General features: G+C 37.4%; 1 protein-coding gene across 2 annotated transcripts in view; it reads right to left on the minus strand.

The window, feature by feature from the left end:
* Positions 1–24,525, minus strand: part of OLFM3 (olfactomedin 3) — a 201,557-nt gene that overhangs the window by 41,844 nt on the left and 135,188 nt on the right. The window contains exon 1 of one of the 2 annotated variants that reach the window (XM_025932428.2): positions 9,644–9,888. The exons of the other annotated variant lie outside the window; for it this stretch is intronic. Within the exon in view, the coding sequence (XP_025788213.1) occupies positions 9,644–9,772 (129 nt within the window). The 5' untranslated portion in view covers positions 9,773–9,888. Of the gene's footprint in view, positions 1–9,643; positions 9,889–24,525 lie in introns of those variants that run through there. 2 annotated transcript variants of the gene reach the window in all.

Consider the following 24,525-nt stretch of genomic DNA (forward strand, 5'->3'; position numbering starts at 1 on the left):
TTATTTCCATTTCACAGAAGAGGAAATTGGTTAACATGCTTGGGAACAGTTAGCTTGTATGAAGCCAGGCAGTATGTTCCAGAGAAGGACTGTCCAATGGAAATAAAGTAATTTTTACTTTTTTAAGCCTATTAGAAAAGTTAAAATTACTATCTTCGAAATTGTGCATTTTATACTTAGGACTTCAATTTGAATTAGCCACATCTTAAATGCTCAATAGCTACATGTAGCCTCTTCATTGGACAGTGCAGCTCTAGAGTCTTGCTTTTAATTATGCTATGGCCATATCAGTATGATGCTGAACATCCAGATAATTGGTTTCAAGGGTCAATCATGGATATTGAAAAAACTACCTAACAGATGTTGTAGACAAACCATCCAGTTTGATCCGAATTTGTTTTTCCTGTGGAAATAATCAGATAAATCATTGGGCCTTTTCCTAGCTAAACTCTGGCTTGCTTCTACAGCTGGGATCTGAAATTTGTCAGCCTTTCTCTCTGTCCTTCTATGTTTTCCAGGGATTCTGCAGATAGGTATTTCTTGTATGATCAGGAGAAGAAGGAGATGAATTTAGTTTAGAAAATAAGGTATTTCATGAATCAGGTTGGAGGTGTGAGGCTGAGGAGGGTGAGAGAAAGCCTGAGGGTTGGGAGCTGAGATGAGGCTAGGAACCAAGAGGTGAAGGGAGGCCAGCAGAGGACTGTCTTGCAAAATGCTCAGTGTTACTGGGCTTGGATATTTTCCCATAGACTGGAGTGTTTTACCAGGTTAAAGCAAACCCTTTAAAGGACTAAACCAAGCTGACTTCCCTCTCCACAGATCTGCTATAGTCTGTGAGATCTTCTGTATCTGGAGTTCACACCAGAACAAATATAATCTCCAATTTATTCTGTCCCAGGTCATTGCATACCATCCACCAACACACAGCTCTTTTTCTTTTCAAGGGCTTTGGCAATAATCACTACAGGGTGCTGATACGCCTTCCAACAACAATCATGAACAAATACTGGGGAAGCTATATGTTATAAACTCAGGAAACTCATAAAGATGTCATAGTCCTTGTCCTTGATCTATAATGAGAAGCAGTTGGTGCCAGTGCTCTTTTTAATCTCCCTTTTCATATAATTCATGGAAGTGTCCTATGCTGCCTTTTATTTCTGAAGCATTGGATTCATTACCATTTCTTTTTCATTCTCCTACTCCTTCTAACATTTATGCCTGAATATCCAGTTAGGATAGAAATAGGTACTTAGAGTTATTATCAGAATCAGAAAGCATCTTAAAGATTATCATATTATCCTTTTCGTATTAAGGAAGAAAAATGCAGAGATTACAGAATGGAGATGGGAATAGTTTAGCAGAGGAGTTTCAGTGATAAAATTAAAGGTTTAAGCTACATAACGGTATGGGATTAATATATCTAGACTTGGGTCCTATAGTTTCACCTAGGTTTCACCTAACATTGGACACCAATCTCCAACATGTAAGAAAATTAAGTCTTGTTACTAGGATAAATTTAGCTTTTGGATAAAGGACCAGGGGTCACCCAATTATAATATTACCTCTTTAACAGCAGTGCAAACACTGATTATTAAACCTGGCAGCATTAATATTGGTGTTCACTTGCCAAGTGTTTGGCTAACTAGTGAGGAGCTTATCATGACAGGGCAAGGTGTCAGTTGCTTTCTGGAATGAGGGAAACAGGAAAGGTGAAGAGGGTTTGATGTTCATTTAGCATTCTCCCTGAAGTGTCAGCTTAATAAAAGTGGACTCCAGCCTTGTTTGTACTTCCAATTGTCTTCTTGTAAGAATCAGTGAAAAGAGCCCTGACCTTATCTACTACAGAGTTAGTTTGAATGATACCAACTATAACAAGTTACCTCTTTGGCAAGACAAATAACTCAAAAGAGAAAAAAGCTAATATAAAAGATGAGTGCCTGACAGTCCTATGGGTTTTGATAGAGACCTCTGTCAGGGTCAGTGATAAATAAAGGAAGTTTTATGAGTATCTCTGGTGCTCTCTTTTAGGGCATCCATACTGGCATTGAAAAGAGGCTCAAAATAAAACCAACCAAGACCTCAGGTGGAAGGAAATATTTGGACAGCTTTTGGATACCAATGGAAAAAGACCTCCCATTTTATTTTATTTTATTTTATTTTATTTTATTTTATTTTATTTATATATGAAATTTATTGTCAAATTGGTTTCCATACAACACCCAGTGCTCATCCCAAAAGGTGCCCTCCTCAGTACCTATCACCCACCCTCTCCTCCCTCCCACCCCCCATCAACCCTTGGTTTGTTCTCAGTTCTCAACAGTCTCTTATGCTTTGGCTCTCTCCCACTCTAACCTCTTTTTTTTTTTTTTTGTTCCCCTCCCCCATGGGTTTCTCTTAAGTTTCTCAGGATCCACATAAGAGTGAAACCATATGGTATCTGTCTTTCTCTGTATGGCTTATTTCACTTAGCATCACACTCTCCAGTTCCATCCACGTTGCTACAAAAGGCCATATTTCATTTTTTCTCATTGCCACGTAGTACTCCATTGTGTATATAAACCACAATTTCTTTATCCATTCATCAGTTGATGGACATTTAGGCTCTTTCCATAATTTGGCTATTGTTGAGAGTGCTGCTATGAACATTGGGGTACAAGTGCCCCTATGCATCAGTACTCCTGTGTCCCTTGGATAAATTCCTAGCAGTGCTATTGCTGGGTCATAGGGTAGGTCTATTTTTAATTTTCTGAGGAACCTCCACACTGCTTTCCAGAGCGGCTGCACCAATTTGCATTCCCACCAACAGTGCAAGAGGGTTCCCGTTTCTCCACATCCTCGCCAGCATCTATAGTCCCCTGATTTGTTCATTTTGGCCACTCTGACTGGCGTGAGGTGATATCTGAGTGTGGTTTTGATTTGTATTTCCCTGATAAGGAGCGACGCTGAACATCTTTTCATGTGCCTGTTGGCCATCCGGATGTCTTCTTTAGAGAAGTGTCTATTCATGTTTTCTGCCCATTTCTTCACTGGGTTATTTGCTTTTCGGGTGTGGAGTTTGGTGAGCTCTTTATAGATTTTGGATACTAGCCCTTTGTCCGATATGTCATTTGCAAATACCTTTTCCCATTCCGTTGGTTGCCTTTTGGTTTTGTTGGTTGTTTCCTTTGCTGTGCAGAAGCTTTTGATCTTCATAAGGTCCCAGTAATTCACTTTTGCTTTTAATTCCCTTGCCTTTGGGGATGTGTCGAGTAAGAGATTGCTACGGCTGAGGTCAGGGAGGTCTTTTCCTGCTTTCTCCTCTAAGGTTTTGATGGTTTCCTGTCTCACATTCAGGTCCTTTATCCATTTTGAGTTTATTTTTGTGAATGGTGTGAGAAAGTGGTCTAGTTTCAACCTTCTGCATGTTGCTGTCCAGTTCTCCCAGCACCATTTGTTAAAGAGACTGTCTTTTTTCCATTGGATGTTCTTTCCTGCTTTGTCAAAGATGAGTTGGCCATACGTTTGTGGGTCTAGTTCTGGGGTTTCTATTCTATTCCATTGGTCTATGTGTCTGTTTTTGTGCCAAAGACCTCCCATTTTAACTTGTAATAGCAATTATTCCAGTGTCTGTAAAACTCCCGTAATAGTAATAGCAAACATTTATGGAGCTCGAGGCATTACTTGGCAGTTTGCATGTACTGTTGCCTTTGAATATTACAACTTTATGGATGAGGTTATGTTATACTGCCCATTTTAGAGGTGAGGAAACCAAGACAGTAAGGAACTTGTTCAAGGTCATGCAGGGGATAATCAGAGCTGGGATTTGTACTTCGATGTCAGAGACTGAAAGTTTAACCACCACCCTGCCCACCAGTTGTCTGAAATTCCCTTTTATAACTGATAAAGATAACCCTGGAAGCATTTTCTGAACTGCTATGAAGTCCAGTACTTGGACCTGGAGGGTGCATGTGGTTTATTACTATCCAAAGCATTGCTAATCACAGTGGTTACTGATGCAGCTCTCTTTGAACCTTTTGTGTTAATTAGAAGAACTAAATGAACTATTTAGCAGTTTTTAATATTGCAGAACTCATGAAATATTTAAGAATGTTCCAAATAGGAGAATTAAAATGATAATTTTAACAATTGGATTTCAAGTCTGGATTCTTTGCTTATAATTTAATTACCAAGCCATGCTTTATAAATATAAAGCTACTAGGTGAGAGTTCTCCAAAAACTCCTGGGTCTTTGTAGCAGAAAAGAAAGATCCTAAGGACTGAGGTAAATGTACAAATAAATACAAATATCTTGCATTTCAACTTTTTTTTATGTTTTTAAAATCCTACCCTTTGTATTAGTCTCACTTTTTTTTTTTCAATCAACTACTCTTAGATATACACACTATCTTATGAGGAAGCTGAAACTCAACATAAGCAATTTTTTTCAAGTCCTCCATTTAGTAAATGTCATGTATAGGACTCAAACCAGTTTTCTTCCACTTTCAGCCCAGAGTTCTTTACTCTCATCCTGTACAGATGAATGAGTCAGACAGTCTATGTCCATTTACCAATAGCCAGAAAATTTGCTTTAGAGGAAATGCACCCCGGCAGGTGAAGGGCATTATCTAAACAGTATGGAAATAAATAGCAATTAGCACCTGGAGGAGTTGTTAGCAGTAATGGCTCAGCAAAACCCAACTGGATATTCCTGTGGCGGACCCTGCAATCATTTCTTAGGGTCCAGGTGGAGAGGCAGGCAAGGGACAGAATTCTGATCCTTTTAAGAGCACCGAAGCAGCTAGTGGAACATTGCTAGTCTTATGTTTTATCTTGAGTTTCTAGACACTTCATAAAAGTACAGACTGAGGCCAAAAAAAAAAAAAAAAAAAAAGAATAAGGAATCTACTTATTGAGAGTGGTGTGTAAGGTAAGGGAAAATAAAGCAGCAAAAAAATCCATTTGTTAGACGCTATTCAATTTAGAGTGGAGATGCCTAAGTGATGAAACCCCTTATAAATTTTTGTCTGAGGATAGGTTTGGTCTCAGAGTGAAATGTGGCTTAGCATGCTAATAGCTTTCGTTGTGAAGAGAGGAGAAATGTGAGGAAAGGAATGAGAGATGTTGACAGACCACGCTGAAAGAAGCTGTGCTCTGGAGGATGTGTTAATAAAGATGTCACTGCATAGCAGCAGTTTTCTTCCTATTTCTTATATGAGACTAGTTGGAACTGAAATCAGAAATGCATATTCTGTAGAAGAGTCGTGATTTTCACCTCTTTAAAAGCTGTCTTTATAACACGAAGTATAAGAAAATAGAATAAAAAATGGGAAGACTCCTTCCTGAATCCTTGGAAAACCACTAATGGTCTGGTAATCCTGGAGAGCAAGCTGGTTAAGAGGTGGTGACCAGTGAAAGGTCACTCAGCATGCTGCCCCTCCTTGTGGGGCTTGTCCTAGAGGTTGTCCCCAGGGCTGTGCCCAGTTTTCTTTGGTGCAGGACTACCTGAGTTCAGTTCATGGCTCCACCACTCAAACTTCCTGTGCTTTGGCGTCCCTTAGGGAAATGAAGATAGGTTTTATTACTATCTGGTGGGGCTGTTGTAAAGATTAAATGTGTTAATACTTGTAAATCACTTGAAATAGTTCCTGGCCCATTGGCAAAACCAAGTCTTAGCTAACATTATTTGTCTGCAAGACTGGTCTATTTTCAGGCAAACTTCAGTGCCTGAAACAGTATCAGTGCTCCCCAATAAAGTGATATTTTCTTAAAAATAAATGCATATTCTTCACTCAAAGAAACCTCAAGCCTCTAAGAAAAGTAACCATTAAAACAAAGCAACAACAACAAAAACTCGACAAACAAGTTGGTTGGACACCTCATGTTCTGGAATAAAGAGACTTAGAGCTGGGAAAGACTCAGAGGTTGTATCTGGTCCTGTGTCTTTCCACTCTCATGCTTCTGTCTGTTATCGTAGTTGCATTCGAGCTCTGCATGGTAAGAATTTTGCTGCTCTCTAGGCAGCCCCTTCCACTGGGGGAAACCCGAGGGGCTTGTCCTGAATGTCTGTCTTTGTAATTTTCCCCTCTTGGCCCTATTTGTGCTTTAAGTACTTAAACAAGAATAAATCTACTCAATAAATAAGCCCATGTCACAGTTCTTGTCCAAAAAGGCAATTATCTCTTTCTCTGTGGCTCTCAAGATTTGCAGTTCTGTTCTCTCATCCATCTCCCACTCTTTAATTTGTTTAGTTGTCCTTTCACAAAAGGGATATTGCCTAAGGATTTGAGGAAGAAAAGCAGTCTGTAAAATACAGAAGTCTGGTGTCTTCAGACTGAAAAAGGACAGTGAGCTGAGAATAAGATATTTAGAAAAGTATAGGGAGTTTGCATCAGGGTATTCTACTCATTTTAAGGAACTTAAAACTGACTAACTCATTAAAGTGGTTATTTATGAAGAAAAGTCAGCTAGATGTTTGAAACTGTAGCAAAACAAATCACTTCTGCCCACAGGTTCCCTTTGAGGCCTCTTGCCACCACAGGAGCACAGCTGACTGGGGACAGCTGGTATCTGCTGAATGTCCTCTGCTGGTCTAATTGCACTTTTCCAGGTTCTTGGTGGTGTGGAGTCCACAGCAGGGGGGGGTGGGGGATGTGGATTTCTCAGAAGCTCAGCCTCAAGGGCCAGTTCTCTGCATCAGAGAGAAGTGCCAGAGGGAGCCTGAGCTTTCTCACCTCTGCAGACACCAGCTTCTCCAAAGGCTGATGGGCCCAGTGATAAATTGGAAGGAAAAAGGAAAGGAAAGGAGAAAACAAACAGGGCTACAGAGGAGAATAAAGAAATGTTTCAAGATTCTAACAAAAACAAGAGGGAGCATATTCCTTTAATAAGGAGCTGTATTTAACTACTTATTAACAAAAACATCCTGGAAATTTAAAAACCTCTGAGCTTTTGAGACCATCAAATGGACACTATTTCAGAGACACTTGCTATAAACAGATTTAATCGCATTTAATTATTAAAACCCGCTTTTTTTTCCAGCTTTTTTGAAACTACCCTTCTAAAGATTTGATATTTGTGTAAATCTCTTTTTACCATCTCCACATCCCATAAGCACCCACAAAACAAATTTTAAGACATCTTTTTTTTTATGTTTACACAATTGCAGGCTCATCCCATTCAGACTGTATAAAGTGAGAACATAGATCAAGAATGTTGAAAGGTGCAGGACATCCTAACCAAACCTACGATGAAGGGTACGGTTAACCATTCTGTCTAAGGGAGGTGAAGTCCAGGATTATGGGAAACCACCTGAGCAGAGCAGAAAGAGCCTACTGTGGCACCAGGGCCAGGAGGGGCAGGGACTCATGAAGAAGGAGACCATTTCTCTGAACAGGACTGTGGCCAGGTGACTTGCATCCACCCTTGCCTCTGTCATTCACCAGCTGGGGGAAATCTGTTCAGTCCCACATTTTGGGTCATTCTTCCCACTTGCGGCATGAGGCTGTTAGATTAGCTCATCCATACTTCCAGTTCAGCTTTTGAGTGCTATAAGATTTCTCTGGAGGAATCTCATCTAGGGAAAGGGATTGATTGTGTGGGGAAGGAGCCGATGGTAGAAGCCCAATAAATGCCTCCCCCCATCCTTTATTATTTGACCCATGACCTGCTATACAAATTGGATTTCCACTTCAGGTTTGCTCAACAAATACTTGTTCAGCATATATTACATTTAATTCTGGGGGGAAAAAAGACACTGCTGCCAAAAATAATGTGACGATAACTGGCCTGGATGGTTTCAGAAATCCTTTCCAGCATTAACATTTTATGATCTTAATCTAGGAAATACAGATTCATTCATTTTTCACCATGGGAATTGTAAGGTATGAGCAATTATCTTGAATAATTAAGGTAAGGAAATGTCATAGACCATTGTTCTTCTGTAAAGTACGCTACGTCTATAAAGCATTTAAAAAAAAGTTTGCAAGCTGGTTTCTTCTTTTTAGTGAAGAGTATAAACTTTCCTGATTTTTTTTTTTCTTTTTTTGGCACTCAAAGGAAAATTTGATTGTATCAGAACCAGACTATAGCAATGCTTTACATTTTTCAAACAACAGATTACTAATCAGGAAGTAAAGAAACTGAATTAACTGTAACCTTACATGATAACTAGAAGTCCTAAAAGAATCATGCATATTGTTAGAAATTTGATTCTCCCCCATTAACAACAATAGGAAATAACAAAACCAGTGTTCATTATGCACAAAAAAATATACATATCAGATCCAAGGTACCAAGTTTGGAATATGACTCATTTGTGAATTTCTTAGATTCATTTTCTGAAAGAATTAATTCAACTAAGGTGCTAAGAACTGTAAGGTTCTTGAACATTGAGAAAATTGGGCACAGTATATATTATATAATGTAAATTGATTTTATAATGGTTTATTGATGACCTATCATGCTTTCTTTGTAACTAGAAATCTTTTTACATTCCTCCTGCCATACATACATCATACAGGTAAGGAAGGGAAACTCAACCATAGAGGTGCTGAGGTGACATAAGTGACCTAAGGGAGGTAAACATAAAAGTGGGTCGAAGTGTGCCTCATATGTGCTTTGCTGGTACCCTAAGCACTGGGTGAATCTAGTAAATTATATAATTAATTTGATTTGACTCTCCTCAGTTAATTGCACATTGATAGATTAGTTATTAGTAATGCAAATAACTCTTGAAAATGTAGGGTTACCATTATTTTAGTATCTGATTTTTTAGTACTAATAATCCAGTAGTAAAAATAGATAAAAATAAAAAGAGAAAGAGCTCCAAATACTATTTTCTGCATCCTTTATTTGATAGCAGGGAAATTATTTTCCAAGGATATTCCTTTTGTTTGAATTTGTAACTTCTGTCTGAAAAACCTTTTGTTAGAAAGGTTTTAGAGTATTGCTAAGTAAACCATGGTTCAAATTACCAGAAAAGACTTTGCTATATTGTGGGAAGGGCTAAAAAGACATTAATTTTAGGTAAACAAAGACTATAGGAGCTAGACTTATGATAGGAGGTCTTTATAAAAAAAAAAAAAAACAATAAAGGGAGATGATCTTATCAAGTGAGTTATATATTGCTTGTGTTTCTTAGCTCTCTTAGAGTCTTTTTGGCAGGCTTTAAATTGCTGAGGTTTTTTATTTGTGTTTAAAAGAAGTTGATTTCTCAGACTAAAGGCATTGCAAACAGTCACAAGAATTGAATTCCAAGGAAAGAGACTGCTATAGTAAAATTAGATTACATAGAATGTATTCTATTAGGGGAATTTTACAGACATTAAAAGAAGTAAAATAATAAAAAACAAAACATATTTCTTAAAGAATCCTTCCAAACCTCAGATTAATATAGTTAAATTAAAGCTTATCATTCTTGAGAATTTAATGACTCTAATATTTCCTTTCACAGCTAATTTCTCAGACAGCCCATTTATTTTTTTGGTGTAACTTTAAAGTGTTCACAAAGAAATATCCATGACTAAAGTTAACACATAAATATTGTATCATTGAAGCTGCCCTGTAAATAGAGAAGCATAATCTCAGCCTTTGCAGTTTACAAAATCAAGCCCACTGATTTAATGCACTTACTTCCCAAGATGGCCAAACCCACTGGAGTGACTTACTAAGGTATCTGGCGTCGACATCCTCGTGGTGTTCAGTCCTACCAAGGATGGGAGAGTTTGGGACATCCAGTTTGAGATCATTGCCATGGTACTAAGCACAGCGCCAAGCTTCAGCAGTGGAGGACTCATTGCTGTGGAGCTAATGAGTTTTCATAGTGACTGATTAAGATCCCGGTGCTGGGCTGGCAGCGGGAGGCGTGACTGCAGCACGCCTCATCTACAGCATGAAAAGAGATCAACTTTCCCAGCTCTAATCAGTAGGGAAAGCTCACAGAACCTCTTTCCCCCACCCTCGTGGGAAGTGCCCTGCGCTTCCTTTTCCTTTGCTGGTTCATCAAATGAAATATTGTTGGTAGGGCTTGGTTGGTAATTATCAGAGCAAAGGTTGGAGAGAGAGGGAAACTTGAGCTCTTCCTGCTCCACTGTAGGCAGTTACCATCAACAGAGTCTGTTTCCTCTGGGGTTTTTGTGAGTATAATCAGCTGCTCTTTATCCTTCATAAAAAATACACCTTTAGATGGAGGTCTGCCAAAGTGCACATTTCAAATATCAAACTTGATATCTACAGATTTCTCCCAGCATAGACAGAGTACTTTTAGGCAGAGCATAAAAACAAAGTCTGCAATTTCCAAGATGATCAGTTATTGAGAGTAAGAGGGTTTTTTTTTTTGTTTTTTTTGGTTTTTTTGGTTTCGTTTTTAGCAGTAACCTAAAATTAACTTCGTTGCCTCTTAATAAAAAAAAAAAAAGTCAAAGATTAATAGCTACTGCCTATAGAGAACATTACCCTAGGCAGCTTACTTGTGAATAGAGAGAAAATGCAGCCTTAGAGGAAAGCTTCTGTTATGGAAATTTCATATGTTCCCAGTTTTGCTTTTAAGAATGAGTGCTTCCTAGTTGCTCAGACACAGGACAAACCCAGTTAACTCTATTTTTACCTTATGAGGAATGAAAGATACCAGAAGTCTGTGTCATGAGAGAACATGTGACTTATTAAAAAAGATCCCAGAACTTGGATTCACAGTCTGCGGGCCTAGTCCTATTCTCTTCTGGTTAGTTGAGTGGCCAGTGACTTAGATTCTTTGGCTTACAGTTTTTGAGTTTGGACTCCATGCTCTCCAAGGCCCGTTCCAGCTTTAAAATTCAATGATCTGTTTATTAGAGTTCCATTGGCAAATGTGTATATTAAATTTGGGCCTTAGGGGTAGTTTTATTATTATTATTATTATTATTATTATTATTATTATTATTATTTTACAAATACTATGAATCGCCCGTATATAAATCTCAGGTCCTGAATGGAATAAATCAGAGGCCTTTGTTTTATATGTGTTTTAAAATAAAAAATGTAGAGAGAGGCATGAAGGGAAAAATGAATGAAAATTAAATGAAAAGGAACCTGTTATAAGAAGGAAACATATTATTTTGATTCCTTAGGAGAATTCTGGAATTGTTTGTAGCTGGAATTCTCAGCCAAAGATATATATTTTTCATAAGCAGTTTTGGCAGGAGAAATAAAGAAAATGTCTAATAAAATTGAAAGAGATACATATTTACACAGGTGTGTATGCCCTTTATTCTCAAAAAGAGCTTTAAACTAAGATGAATACTGAGACACTTTTCAAATCTTCCTTGCTTCTATTACTAGGAATCTAGGCTCTTTTTTTTCCTTCAAAATCTATCCAAATGATATTAGTTGACTCATATTTTTTTAACCACAGGCCTAGAAAACCAAGTATTACTTACTTGTGTCTTTCAAAAATCCTATCATATGAGAAATCAACAAGGATAAAAGTAAATTAGTTTATATATTACACTTAGCCTTGAATAGGGTATTCATACAAAGGACTGAAATTTTACATTAGTATTAGAATGTGGCAATAACAAAAAGCAAAGTGGACTTACAAATGTAATATTAGAAAAATACACCTGGAACAATACCTGATTTAGGAGAGGAAGTGTCTTTTCAAGAGCTTAATTTCCAAAATTGAAAACTAATACATGCAATTGCTGGATAACTTAAGATGCAACATAGCAGATGGTAATTACAGTTATTAATGAACTAGGAGTCAACAAAATAATAGCATCTTTAGAAGAATATAGGATTGAATATTGGGGGAACCAGTGCTCTTATTTGCAAATTTTTAAGAAAGGAAGAGGGGCACCTGGGTAGCTCAGTTGGTTAAGCATTTGACTCTTGATTGCTGCTCAGGTCATGATCTCACAGTTCATGAGATTGTGCCCTGTGTCAGGCGCTGACAGAGTGGCGCCTGCTTGGGACTCTTTCTCTCCCTCTGTCTCTGCTTCTTCCCTGTTTGCACACCAGTGCATGCGTGCACTCTCTCTCAAACATTTTTTTTCAAAAAGGAATAAAGAAAAGCACAAAACAAATGGAATGCTTCTTGTAATTCCCCATAGATGCAAGTGATTAAGGAATAGAAACAGAACAAGAGTGAAAATTTATGATTCAATGGTGTTTATCGACAACATCAAATCTATAATGTGTTGTTTTTAGAACAGGTTTAAATGGCACACATTGAAATAAAAATGCTTAAGTTACAGTGATTATTAGTTGTGGGAAATAAAAATAGCTACTCTTTGTAAAGAACTAAATAGTTTCCTGTGCTCTCATAATCTAGTGAAGTGATTATCATTATAATTTCCATTTTGGAAGTTGAGTTCTAGTTTGCAGATGGGGGAAGTGATTTTTCCATGTCACAACCTATTTTAAGGGAAAGAAACTCCACAGTTACAGAAGTTCCATAAGAATAGTGTGAAAGGTGGTGATGGAACAAGTAGCAAGAGTGAGTCTGGAAATGTTAGCAGTGACCAGCTCCCAGACCCTCAGGGTCGTCCAAAGATGTTTGTGAGTTATCTTCTCTGTACTTCCAAGAATTTTAAGCAAAACGGTGAAGTCATTAGTCATTGAGATTTATATCTCAAATTATTATTGCTTTGACATTTTTATGATGCACGATAGACAAATGGGTGTTGCAGGAACAGCAAAGCATATCAGAGACAGGAAGGTCACTTAGGGGCATATTCTCATATTTTAGGCAAGAGGATGAGGTCCTGGAATAAGAAATTTAGTGGAGTTCAAAAGGATGGATTTTGTAAAGATTCAAGGTAGAATTGACACCACTTAGAGATTGAATAGATGGAAGAGGGAGAGGAATTTACCTGGAGGAATTTCATTGAGGTTTGGGGTTTAGGTGGTGAATACTCTTCAGCAGGATAAGAAATACAAGTAGGGGTGCCTGGGTGGCTCAGTCTGTTAAGCGTCCTTGGCTCAGGTCATGATCTCAAGGTTTGTGAGTTTGAGGCTCACGTTGGGCTCTGTGCTGACAGCTCAGAGCCTGGAGCCTGCTTCAGATTCTGTGTCACCCTTTCTCTCTGTCCTTCCTGTGCTTGTGCTCTCTCTCTGTCTCTCAAATAAATGTGAAAAGAAATACAAGCAGAAGTATGACTTGGGGAGAAGATAGAGTTCATTGTCACATACTGGTTATGAGTTGCCTATGGTAGAGAGAATCCCTGGTTGGTAATATACCTACACATGGAGTTCAGAAAAGAGTTAATTTCACTAGACCACAAGGGCCTAGTAAAAATAACGTGTCCTACGTAGATGACAAAAATGGTTAATTTAGGAACACGTTGTCCTAAACTACCAACAATTTTATTTAGACATTTAGATAATGTCTAGATTTAATTACCTATAGATGATATCCTATATACTTTTCTTGAAAAGTAATAAAAAAAAAGTTCTGTCACTAGTAAATGGTGAAGATATTACTAAATTTAATAACCTAACAGAAAATGTGACCTGACTACACACCTACTTTCCTTTCAGAGTTTCAGTGTAGGTCAATAACGATAAAACCTACAACAGTGCATTACTGCTCATGGACTGCTGCTAAATATTGATATATTTATTCATTAGATTTTTTATGTTACCCTCTCTTTTTATTACCTAGAGGATATTTCATGATAAACTCATATAATAATTAGAAAGCAAATATTGACCAAGGAAGATTTATAGGTAAGCTTAAATAATATTGGCATATTCTGTCATTAGAATTTTTTTCCTTGATTTGGAGCACAAATGTTTAACAGTGCTTTAATGCTCAACACGCTTTCTACTTTGGGGGCTATTTGGTGGTTGTGTGTGGGTTTTTGGGGAACCCAGCTTAGGCAGACCTGAAAAAGTAAACACGTGAAAAGACCTGATGGCCACATAAAACATGATAGAAAACCAAAAAGTTTGACTTTAGGCAAAATGAGAAAGTGGCTGATATTACGTGTTTAACAGTAGAAACTTTAAGAAAGAATAGACTACTTGTACTTTATTTTTGTAGTTTAAAATATTTAAACTTTGTGGATGGTTTAAGAGAGGAAAATGACATATTAAATGTAGTTGTAAAGATACAGTAGGGAGTAAAGAAATTGATGAAGGAGGAGGAGGAAGGGGAAAAGAGAAGGGAAATGGCAGGGGGAGGTGAGGGAGGGGAAGATAGAGTAACAATTGAGTTGAATACTGAAAGATGCATTGGTTGGTTAAAAGAACACTTAAACCAAAGTGACCTCTGGAAAAAACAAAATGGATTCCCAGTAGCAACCTAAGTAGGAAATGTAGGAAGAGTGGCATAAAATTAAGGAAAATAGAGTGCTTGTGTTGAAATCACTTTGGTGATGCTATATACCCTGGATGTCATGGTATGTAAGTGTTTAGGTAAGTAAACAGTTTCATTTATGAGTCTACACCATCTCATGTGTAAAATAATGGATAAATGAACCTATGTGGAAGGACTGAATGAGAGAATGAGAATATATTGAAAGACTAAAGGAGAGAATATATTTGAAAGTGCCTGTAGCATGGCAGATGCTCTGTAAATGGCAACCTTATTTTTGGTGAGAAACGGCATGATTGAGGCAGGGGCAGAAAGTGTAGATCAGTTTAAGGAACATCAGGCCCTGAAAAGGTGGGAAGCATATCTTTGCAAGGATTAGCTGATTTGGACTTGGAGTGTATGAGGAGATTAATACAACTCTGCTATGCAACACAAAGTCACTCTGTGTCTCTGGAACTAATAGTCCAACTCAAAGCAGGAAAAAAGGGACCAATAATCTTTCTTCCTCCTTCATGGAGAAGTCAGAGTGATTAGAATTTCCATAAGGTCCCACTACCATATCTGCTTAGCTACCTCACCAGTGCCCACATACACCACCTTTCCTCCTGTTAGAGATAAATTGTCTGTGTTCCTAGGTAAGATTGATCCCTCCCCTTTGCACTAGATCAATACCTTTCATACTGTCACGTGTGAGAATAACCTGGAAAGCTTGTGAAGGCAGGTCCTTAGGTCCCACCTGAGACCCTGGGTGTTTTTCTCTGAGATACTTACTTATTTGGCTCTAGCATAGGACCAAATAATTTGCATTTCTAATGGTCTACCAGTTGATGCACATGCTGCCATTTTTGGACTACCCTTTGAGTAGACTGCCCTAGATCACATTCATCTGACCTACTCAAAGACAGCTTTCTTAATTCTTTCTGACATCAAGAAGTCTTCCCTCTTTAATGGATCACTTCCTTATAGCCCTCATTTTATATACAAACAGTACTTTCTTGATCCTACTTCTATCCATTTATTCCTGTTTCTCACATCTTTACCAGCATACCCCTTGAAAGAGTTGTCTATAATCACCATTCAGTTTCTTTCATTTTAATCAAATTTTTGTGTGTACTTCTGCATTCCACTGATACTACTTTTATCAAGGCTACCAATAATCCCATATTGCTAAAAGATCCCACATCTAGCAGTCAAGTCTTAGACCTCAACTTTCTTGACCGATGAGCAGCATTCATTAGACTCGTACTTTCTCTTCCTTGAAGTAATTTCTTCACTTGGCTTCAAGGATACCACACTCGCCTAGTTTTCCTCCTACTCTCTGACCTATCTTTCTCAATCTCTTTGTTGATTCTTCCTCATCTATATGCTAATGACTCCCAAATTCATTTCTTCCTAGCAGACCTCTTCTATCAATTCAGACCTGTACATCCAATTATCTACTTGACATCTCCACCGGGATGTTTAATAGACATCTTAAATTGAACATGTTAAAAAATGAGCTCCTTCCCCATCTCCAGCAAACAAAACAAAGTCAAAAAAAAAAAAAAAAAGCCAAAAAAAAAAAAAAACCAAAAAACAAAGCAAAACTGCAAAACAAAGCAGATGCTTGCTGATATTCCTATAGTCTTCCCATTTGAACTCTGTGGTTCAGTTGGTCAGAATAGAAAGGTTTCAAACTTAACCTTATTTTTTTTTCTCCTACATCTCTTACCAGTTCCATCAACAAATCTTCTAGGCTCTATTTTCAAAATATATCCAGCATTTTACACTATGCTCACTGCCACCATACTGCTCCAAGTCCCCATTATCTCTCATTTAGTTGATTATAGAAGCCACTGGTTTTGACCTTGTACTACATCAGTCCATTTTTAACTCCCCGAACCAGAGTGATTCTATTAAAATATGTCTGATTATGTTATCCCTCTGCTTAAAACTCTTTGATAGATTCCTATCTAGCTCATGGTAAAAGTCAAAATGTTTAGCTTGAACTGTAAGGTTGTACATAATCTGGTTTCCTCTTATCTCTCTGATTTTGTTTCTACAACTCTTCCCTTTGTTAACTTTACTGGAGCTACTCTGCTCTTCTGGGTGTTTTTCTCTGAGATACAAGATAATCCTCCAACTCAAGACCTTTGGACTTGCTCTTTGGTGAAATCCAATCTCTCTAGCCCTTTTTGTTTTATTTCAAAGATCACCTTTTCATAAGGTCTTTGCTGACCATGCCATCTCAAGTTTCTATTCTTTTTATCTGGTTACTTCTAATGTCTTTTGATGTTTATTTTTTTTTCCTTGTTAGAACTTACTACAAGTTAGATTCCCAATATATTTTATTTATATTCATCTTCTTTATTATTTGTCTTCTCCACTAGAAATGAAGATTCGGGAAGGAAGGAACATTGCCCATTTTGTTCACTGGGGCATTCTCAGTGCTTAGGACAGTACAGAATATAGTAGGTTCTCAATAAGTATTTATTAAATGAATGGCTAAATGAAAATGTTACTGTTTTCTTCCTGACTTGCCCTTGGTTTTAAAAGATCATTTTCAGTGTGAAGTTAAAATAGAGCCTATTTTATTGCAAAACAAATCTGTGTAATACACACATTTTGCATGTGTTTTTATGTGAGTGATGGATGTCTATGTGACTAAAACAATTTTGTAAAATACTGAAACGTTATGCTTATAGTTAGGAATGCTTTTTCTTTCCCAATTTCAGATTTAGAATGCTCACACTTTGGGTCTAAGCCAAGAAATAGAGTCTCTAACTCCTGTTATGTCTCCTCTTGCTAAAGGGCTCAAATCACTGGAACCCTAAATAAATGTGGAAGTGGTTTTCTTTTCCTCTTGCCTTTGGCTAATGAAGTTTGTCTTTAATAACCTAGGGAAGGTGGAAGAGATCGTAAGTTTGGAAAGGATGTGTTTAAATAAAATGAGTTACAGAAGATGGAGACCTGAGTGTCCATTCACCTAACTCCCCTTCATCTGGCCCTTGGCAATCAGTTAGGGACCACCTGTAGCTCCTAGAATTCAGTGTTTTGCTACTCTTGCCTTGAGCTTTCAGAGTTGTCTTAAAAGTGTTCACTAATGAAAGAATGAATTTAGAGTGAAAAACATTAGCAAAGTTCTTTAAAGGAGGGATTTCTGTCTTTTCATCTTTGCCTTCATCTGTGAAGCCGACTGATGCTCTATAAGCCCGGGGGATCGTGGTTGGCAGCTGTTGTTGCTACTTCAAAGGAGAAAAAAATGGATGTGTGGGGGAGGAATATGTTCAGGGCAGACATGTTTTTTTTCCCCCTGACTTTCTACTCAACATTGAAGAAGTGGGGAAATACAAATCCAGGATTAGACTAGAGGAAAGAAGGATGCAGAGTGGTGTGACAGAGAGGCCCTCGGACTAAGTCCCCCAGAATGATTTTACACGAGCTTAGTCACTGTCTTGCTGTAGATTCTTCACCTGGGAAATGAGGGTATTAAACTGAATTTCCCATGCAGTCCCTTCCATAATTAAGTGCCATTCTTAAGAATTCAGCTTCTGTCTCTGTAGTCACACAGCTCAGTCTCTGCTTTGTTACTACTGGCTCTGTGATATCTGAGTCTTGGTTTCCCTGTGTGTAAATTGGTGACAATAAGAAAACCTGATTTCTTAGGCATTTGTAAGGATGAAATAAGTTTCTACATATAAAGCACTTATAGGACCTGGTAAACCAAGAGCTTCCAATCTATGTTAATCATCATTATTCCAGTGCAAAAGATGTTTATCTTTTCTCCATCTTTGTGGAAGAAAGATAGAAATTGTTAGTGGTAAAAAGGTGAAGATCATCAAACTTTGTGGTGAACTACCGATATAAAGGCTTGTCTTTAAGAGTTTTAAAAATGCAAAATACTCTTGATTATAATGTGGTTGGTTCATAGAGAGTGACTGCTAATGGCATTCTAGGAAGGGTCTAAAACGTACCCATCCTATAGGCAGCCTTGAGCTGCATGTAAGCCTGCCTGATGGCACTGTTCTAAGAACTTGACTTATATGAACTTGTTTAATGTGTATTTTTACTAAAACCAGATGAGGAACTGAGGCATTGGGAAGTTAAGCTAGCTGAGGTCACACAGCTAATAAATGGCAAGGCCATTATTTGAACCCCAACAGTCACATTCTAAGTATGATCTTGACTGTTGTGCACACACACAAACACACTATTGTAGCAAAGGCTGATTGCAATTCTGTCTCTTAAAAAAAAGAATTGGTATTATTTGGGGGAATCATTACAGTTTAGTCAGTGACATTCTCTTGGTAAATGAATCCTTAAAGCTGAGCACAAAAATGGAAAATAACACATCTCCACTTGTGGAGTTTATTTTTAAGTGTGACAGAGCAAAGCTTTCACCAGGAAGACACTGACTGTCAGGTAAGTTCAGCCTCTGCTCATTTTCACTGGAATCTGTTTTCAGGGTTTTTGAAAAATTTACCTAAATCACCAGGGCAGACTGAAATGTTAAATTATGGCCAAAACCTTTTCTGGAGGAAATAGTCCAGGTAGAGAAATCTCAAAGAGGTTACAAAAATGCCTGGTTATCAGAAAGAAGACTGATTTCAGGGGTAGCATGAAAGAATGAAATTCGGTCCTTAAATGTGCAATTTTCTGAAAAGTTGTCATAAGTTGATAAAGCTTATCTCTGCTGTGAAATTTGAAATGTATGTTTGGCAGGAACCAAATTTCTGGTGGTGGTAAATAACCCCAAACATCAAAGTATGAAAGATTATGTTTGTAGCCTGTTTTTTAACAAATTCACGTCAAATTCATCAATAGCAGGAGTTCTGCAGAGCTAATTCTCATGTAGCAGCATTAGCCATACTATTTGTCAGCATTGCCCCCTCATCAGTATGTGTGGTCAAGGTTGTTCTGTGATTTGAAATCTCTGGGCAGACAAACATAAACATAAATGTCTAAAGATCTGGACTTGAAACAAATCAGGCGTGCTTTGTCATTGAAGGTGTTGTGAGAGTTATACAGTTATATAAAAGGGGGTCAGAAAAACAGAAGAGGGCAGGTCACTGAAACAATCACCACATAGATGAAAGCTGTACAAACTCATTATTACCTCATTGCCTTGTCCTTTTTTTGTCTCGATGCAATTAAGAACTATTAACCTTAAAAACGGTTTTAGGAGGAGGCATAAATAGTAACTTAGAAATAGCTCCCTTTGTAAACACTCATCTAAAAGTGCCTAAGTGACACATATAAAATATGAACTTCACAATAGATCAGTAAAGGAAAACAGTGTTGACAAAGGTTATCTCTTGTTACTGAAAGTAAATGGATTTTTTTCAGCTTTGTAATACTCTGCACGTTTTCCAGTTTAATTATGTATTATTTTCTGTCATTAGAAAAACATAAGCAGCAGTAGGTTATTATTTTCATTGACTCTTAAAGGTTTGGATACATTAAACGTTTATTAAGTTCATTCTTTGGGCCAAGAACTGGACTACACTGAAAAATGAAAGATGAGTATGATATAGCCTCATCTTTTGAGTAAGTTATCAATCTGGGACTATAATAGTACACAAACAGTTATGCACATTTGAGTTGAATGGCTCCAGTCGTGTAAGTATGAACATATGGTGCAGTAAAAAGAAGGAAAGGGTTAGTACCATGTGATACAATGGTCAGGAAAAACTTCACGGGAAAAAAATAGTGCTTGAGCTAATTTTAAAAGTCTAGTTCTTAATTTCTTAATTTTTTATTCCCTCAGGGAAATGGACTGTAATTTATTATGGGTCTTTTAATAATAGAAAATTTAAGCCACAAGGAATTTGGTTCTGTGCTTCAAATAGTAGAGATTTATGTACTTTAGCCCTCCCTTTGTCAGTATGTATCTTTTGTCATAGTATTTTAATACATTTTGACCTCTCTTTTGATTAATAAAATAAAATCATGATATTTACCCAAACTATAATATAGGGTTACTGAGTGTAAAGAGACTATGAAGAGAAAATGGATGTTATTATGAAAACAGCATTTTTCTTGAGAAGGGAGACAAATAGAAATATCAGAGCTTCTGAAGGACCTTGCATCATCAAGAAAATAGTATTCAAAATTTTATGCACACATCAACAAGGAGTAGTTTGAATTCTAATACTTACACATAATCTGAGTGGTAAAGTATACAGCTAAAAATTTAATTCTAGGGTAGAGTCTTCTTGTTATGTATCTGCATAGCTTTCTGCAGAGACCTGACTTGAGGAAATGTTGAATATTTGCCATTATTGGAAGTAGATTGTCTTTGTAATGCATTTTCTCTCTTTCTGTGCCCTTCTTTTCTCCCCCTCCACCTGTCCTCTTTTCTTTCTTACCCCTTTCCTTTTTTTTTTCTTTTTTCTTGTGCTATTTTTCTCTTTCACTTTCATTGAACTTGATTGAGCCTTTCTAGGTGTCCTGCACTGAAGTAGGATCTGAGTATGGTTTGCAAAAGCTGCCTAGGAGATGCTGAGGTGTTCCTTTTTTTTTTTTTTTTTTTTTTAAGAAAGAGAAAAAGGGAGTGCTGGAGGTAGGGAGAGGTAGAGGGAGAAGGAGAGAGAACATCTTAAGCATACTTCACGTTCAGTGCAGAGCCCATTGTGGAGCTCAATATGGAGCTCAATATTACCACTGTGAGATCCTGACCTGAGCCGAAATTGAGTTCGACGCTTACCTGACTGAGCTACCCAGGCACCTAGATGTGTTGTCAATTTTTAACTATTGCTTAGGTTGTAGGTCTGCAACTTAAGCTTGGTTAATTCTAATATTTTGTACTTCACATATGAAGTTTTATGTTTTACCTCTGTATAACTTCAGCAGTTTTTGAAACAAAATTAAACAAAATTTCCTGTAACATTCAAGCTTAGGCTATAGCTTAGACATGCTTAGGCTATAATCGACCTCTGATTACAGTCCATATGGTTTTTAAGAAGTTACTGAGTTTAAAACTGGGAACAACTCCTAACTTTATTCAAGAATGGTGGTACATCATCCATCTGAACCTCATTAATTTTTCTTCTAAGAGTGATGAATATATACATCAATGATTAAAACTAAGTTTTTTCTCCTATATATTTTTGCCTTTAATAATGTATTTATTAGTACCTATCAAAAAACATATATAAGTTAGTCAAAGTTTTCTATAAACTTACATTTAAAATTATTTCAGGAGCAGGGTTTGTTTCATTGTGAATCATTAATGCATCCAACAGGGATTCATTGATCATCCTCTACATGTTAGACACTAAATGCTAGAGATGAAAGATTAATAGAATTAACTCTCATTCAAGATCTCATGTTCTGGTTGGGTACTGATAAGAACAAGGGAGAAATATATCTATAAACAGTATTTCAATATAGTGTGATGTATAGTATGTACAAAATGCAATGGAACACAAAGCAGGTTAGCTATTAATTCTGTTGTGGGATAGAATTCCGGGTGGGATAGAAAAGGCTTCAGGGGAAAATAGGGTTAGGTGGACTCAGTAGAATTTGTCACATAGATCAAGAAGGAAAGGCCATTCTACTCTGGGGAGAGAATGTGAAAATGTACCACTAAAGTCACATATTATTTAGGGAACTCTAGGTTGGAGTGGGGCAGTGTAGAGTACATGATGGGGTGGAAGAGGGAGAAGATGGGATTGGGGGAGGGAGCAAGAACCAGCAGATGCTTGTGGTTCTCCAAGGAGGTCAGATCTTACTACAACCAGCCTTTGAAGAATTGCAGAAAGTGGAATGATGCCAGGCGTCTTTAATATTTAGAGGGAGATCACTCAGAAAAGATGCAATAAATATCGAGGAGAGGGGTGAGAAGGAAAATGACAGCTGGGAGAGAAGGATATTTTGGTGTCCCCATAAGAATTAGTGGAAAGATAGAGAAGGGGGCACTTGATAAAGAGCTTTGTGAATTTAGATGCAGAGACAAGACTGTCCTCTAAATTTCACAAAATTGCAGAAAATGTGCTTGGGAATCTTCTAGAATAGTGGTTCTTAAACATTAAGGTACATATGAATCATTTGGGGATTTTATTAAAATGTGGATGTTGCTTCAGAAGTAGGGGGCAGGGCCTGAGATTCTGCATTTTTAACAAGCTCCCAGGTGATAGAGAAGTGCTGGTCTACAGACCATACTTTGAGTAGAAGGGGCCAAGGAAGCCCACTCACAGAGGGTAGAACTAAGTGAAGCCTAATGTGTATGGACAACATTAAGGAATCTCAACAGAAGAAAGGAGGAAGGGGAAGGAAAAGACTAGGACAAGTTCAGTTCTGCTAGAGAAATGAGAGTGAGAATCTCCAAAACAAACATGTTTCTAACCAAGGAAGAGGTTCAAAAGTTCTTAACATTGAGAGACTATCACTACCGGGAAACAGAAATTTAAAATTAATCCACTTTAAATGAGTACTAAAATTTCTTAGAAGTGAAGAAAAGTTGTATTTGAAATTTCATCTTGAAAACAATGAAGATGAACACAAAATAAATAACCATATAGTTGAGAGGATGTGTTTACAAGTATACATTAACTCAGCATGAGCAAAGAATACATGAAATGTTAAAGTGTGTGTGTGTGTGTGTGTGTGTGTGTGTTGATGTGATTTAAAACAATCTCATTTGGTTTCACAGTACAATCATAAAAGAGATTTGGTTTTGCAAAACTCTTCAAGAACTTCCATTTTTTTTTCCAGGGCACCTCTTATTCCTTTGATATTGAAATCATCATCTTTTGAAGAGCCTAAAATTTCTTTCTTCAATTGTTAAATGATATAAATCTGCCAGTTGCTCTTTAATAATCCCTTTGCATTTAAACAGAGCAGTTGCCTTTTAGTGCTTCCATCAGTTTCATGAAAGCATGTATTTTTTTTGTATGATTTTGACTATTTATCGTATTTGTATTTAATAGCATTAGATAGTTGCAACATCCCAAAATCAGTGACTCAGGATAGATGCTACTGTAAGACAGTGAGAGATATTGTAGTGAGATTTGAAGGGGTTCACTAATTAGTGACTATTTTTGAATTTTGATGGCTGTCGTTGCCTTACACAGCTTCAGAATGGCAGGACTTGGGGTAACTATCCTTGGATAACGATAACTCAGGGTTGACCAGAGACTTAGGCAGAATAGGCAGTCAGCCATTGTACTCTGATTTGGGGATTGGGTGGAAAAGGAAGGAAAAAGATAATAATTTCACACAGTTCACTTATTTTGGGAATTTAGTCTATTAGCTATACCTAGGAGGTTGATGCCTTGGGTTTCAGCACCTGTGGACACTTTGAAAGGCATTAGTTTGATTTGGTTATACTCTTAGCTGTCAGGGGATAATCAGGAAATACCGGGAATTCTGGGTACCTCCTCAAGTTACAAGCATTTGAGTCTTAGAGAAGGCTCCTACTGTCTCAAATGCCCCGTGAAAATACTGGGTCCATAGAAGGTGCAGACGAACAGGAAAGCCTGAAAAGTTCCTGACTGGCAAATGAGTAAAAACAAAACTACCTATGTGATGAGGGTTGGGAGGTTAGGATACTTAGATTCCAGTCTTAATTCTCTGTTTAAAGTTACCAGGATGGCATGCCTTCGTTACCTTTTCAGCTCTGACATTCTAGGACTTAATGCACTTTGTATTAGGAGCATGAAGAGTTTGAAATTAATTGGACCTGGGTTGGAATCCCAGTTCTGTCACTTACCATGTGATCCTGAGTAAGTTCTTTTCTGAATGTTATTTTACCATTTCTGTAGTAAATTAAGGACTGCAGTAGTTACTGATGAAGCCCATCTGATAAGTAATACTAAGGATGTGCATACAACCCAATAAAGTTGGGCTTATTAACTTATTGCATCAAGAAAGATTGCACATCTGAGGAAACATGGAACATTTCAGTAAGCAAAGGAAGATGCATGGTTAAAAATAAGTCTTGGGAAAGATTAGAGTTTAGACAATATTTAATAATTAAATAAAGTAGAATTTATGCTAAAAAGAGCAAGGCTATAGTGTAAAATAATTAATATGAAGCTTGGATTTGAGTGGGGGAACTCTGGATTCTGTTTTCTTGGAAAAGTTAAGGTAAATGTTGGACGTTGTGTCCGAAAAGCTCTTATCTGAAGTTTTGCACCTGGGTTGAAAATTAAGTCTGCTTCTCAGTGTCACAGTGACTCAAATCTTCCAGGCAAGAGTGGACTGCTCCATTGTAACTGATCTGATTTTAAACAGCTAAGTTTCTGAGCCTATGGTTTTAGAGAACAAAGTGTCTCA

Source organism: Puma concolor, chromosome C1 (assembly GCF_028749965.1).
Source record: "Puma concolor isolate L17-30 chromosome C1, mPumCon1.1.hap2, whole genome shotgun sequence".
In the NCBI taxonomy this organism is placed as follows: Eukaryota; Metazoa; Chordata; class Mammalia; order Carnivora; family Felidae; genus Puma; species Puma concolor.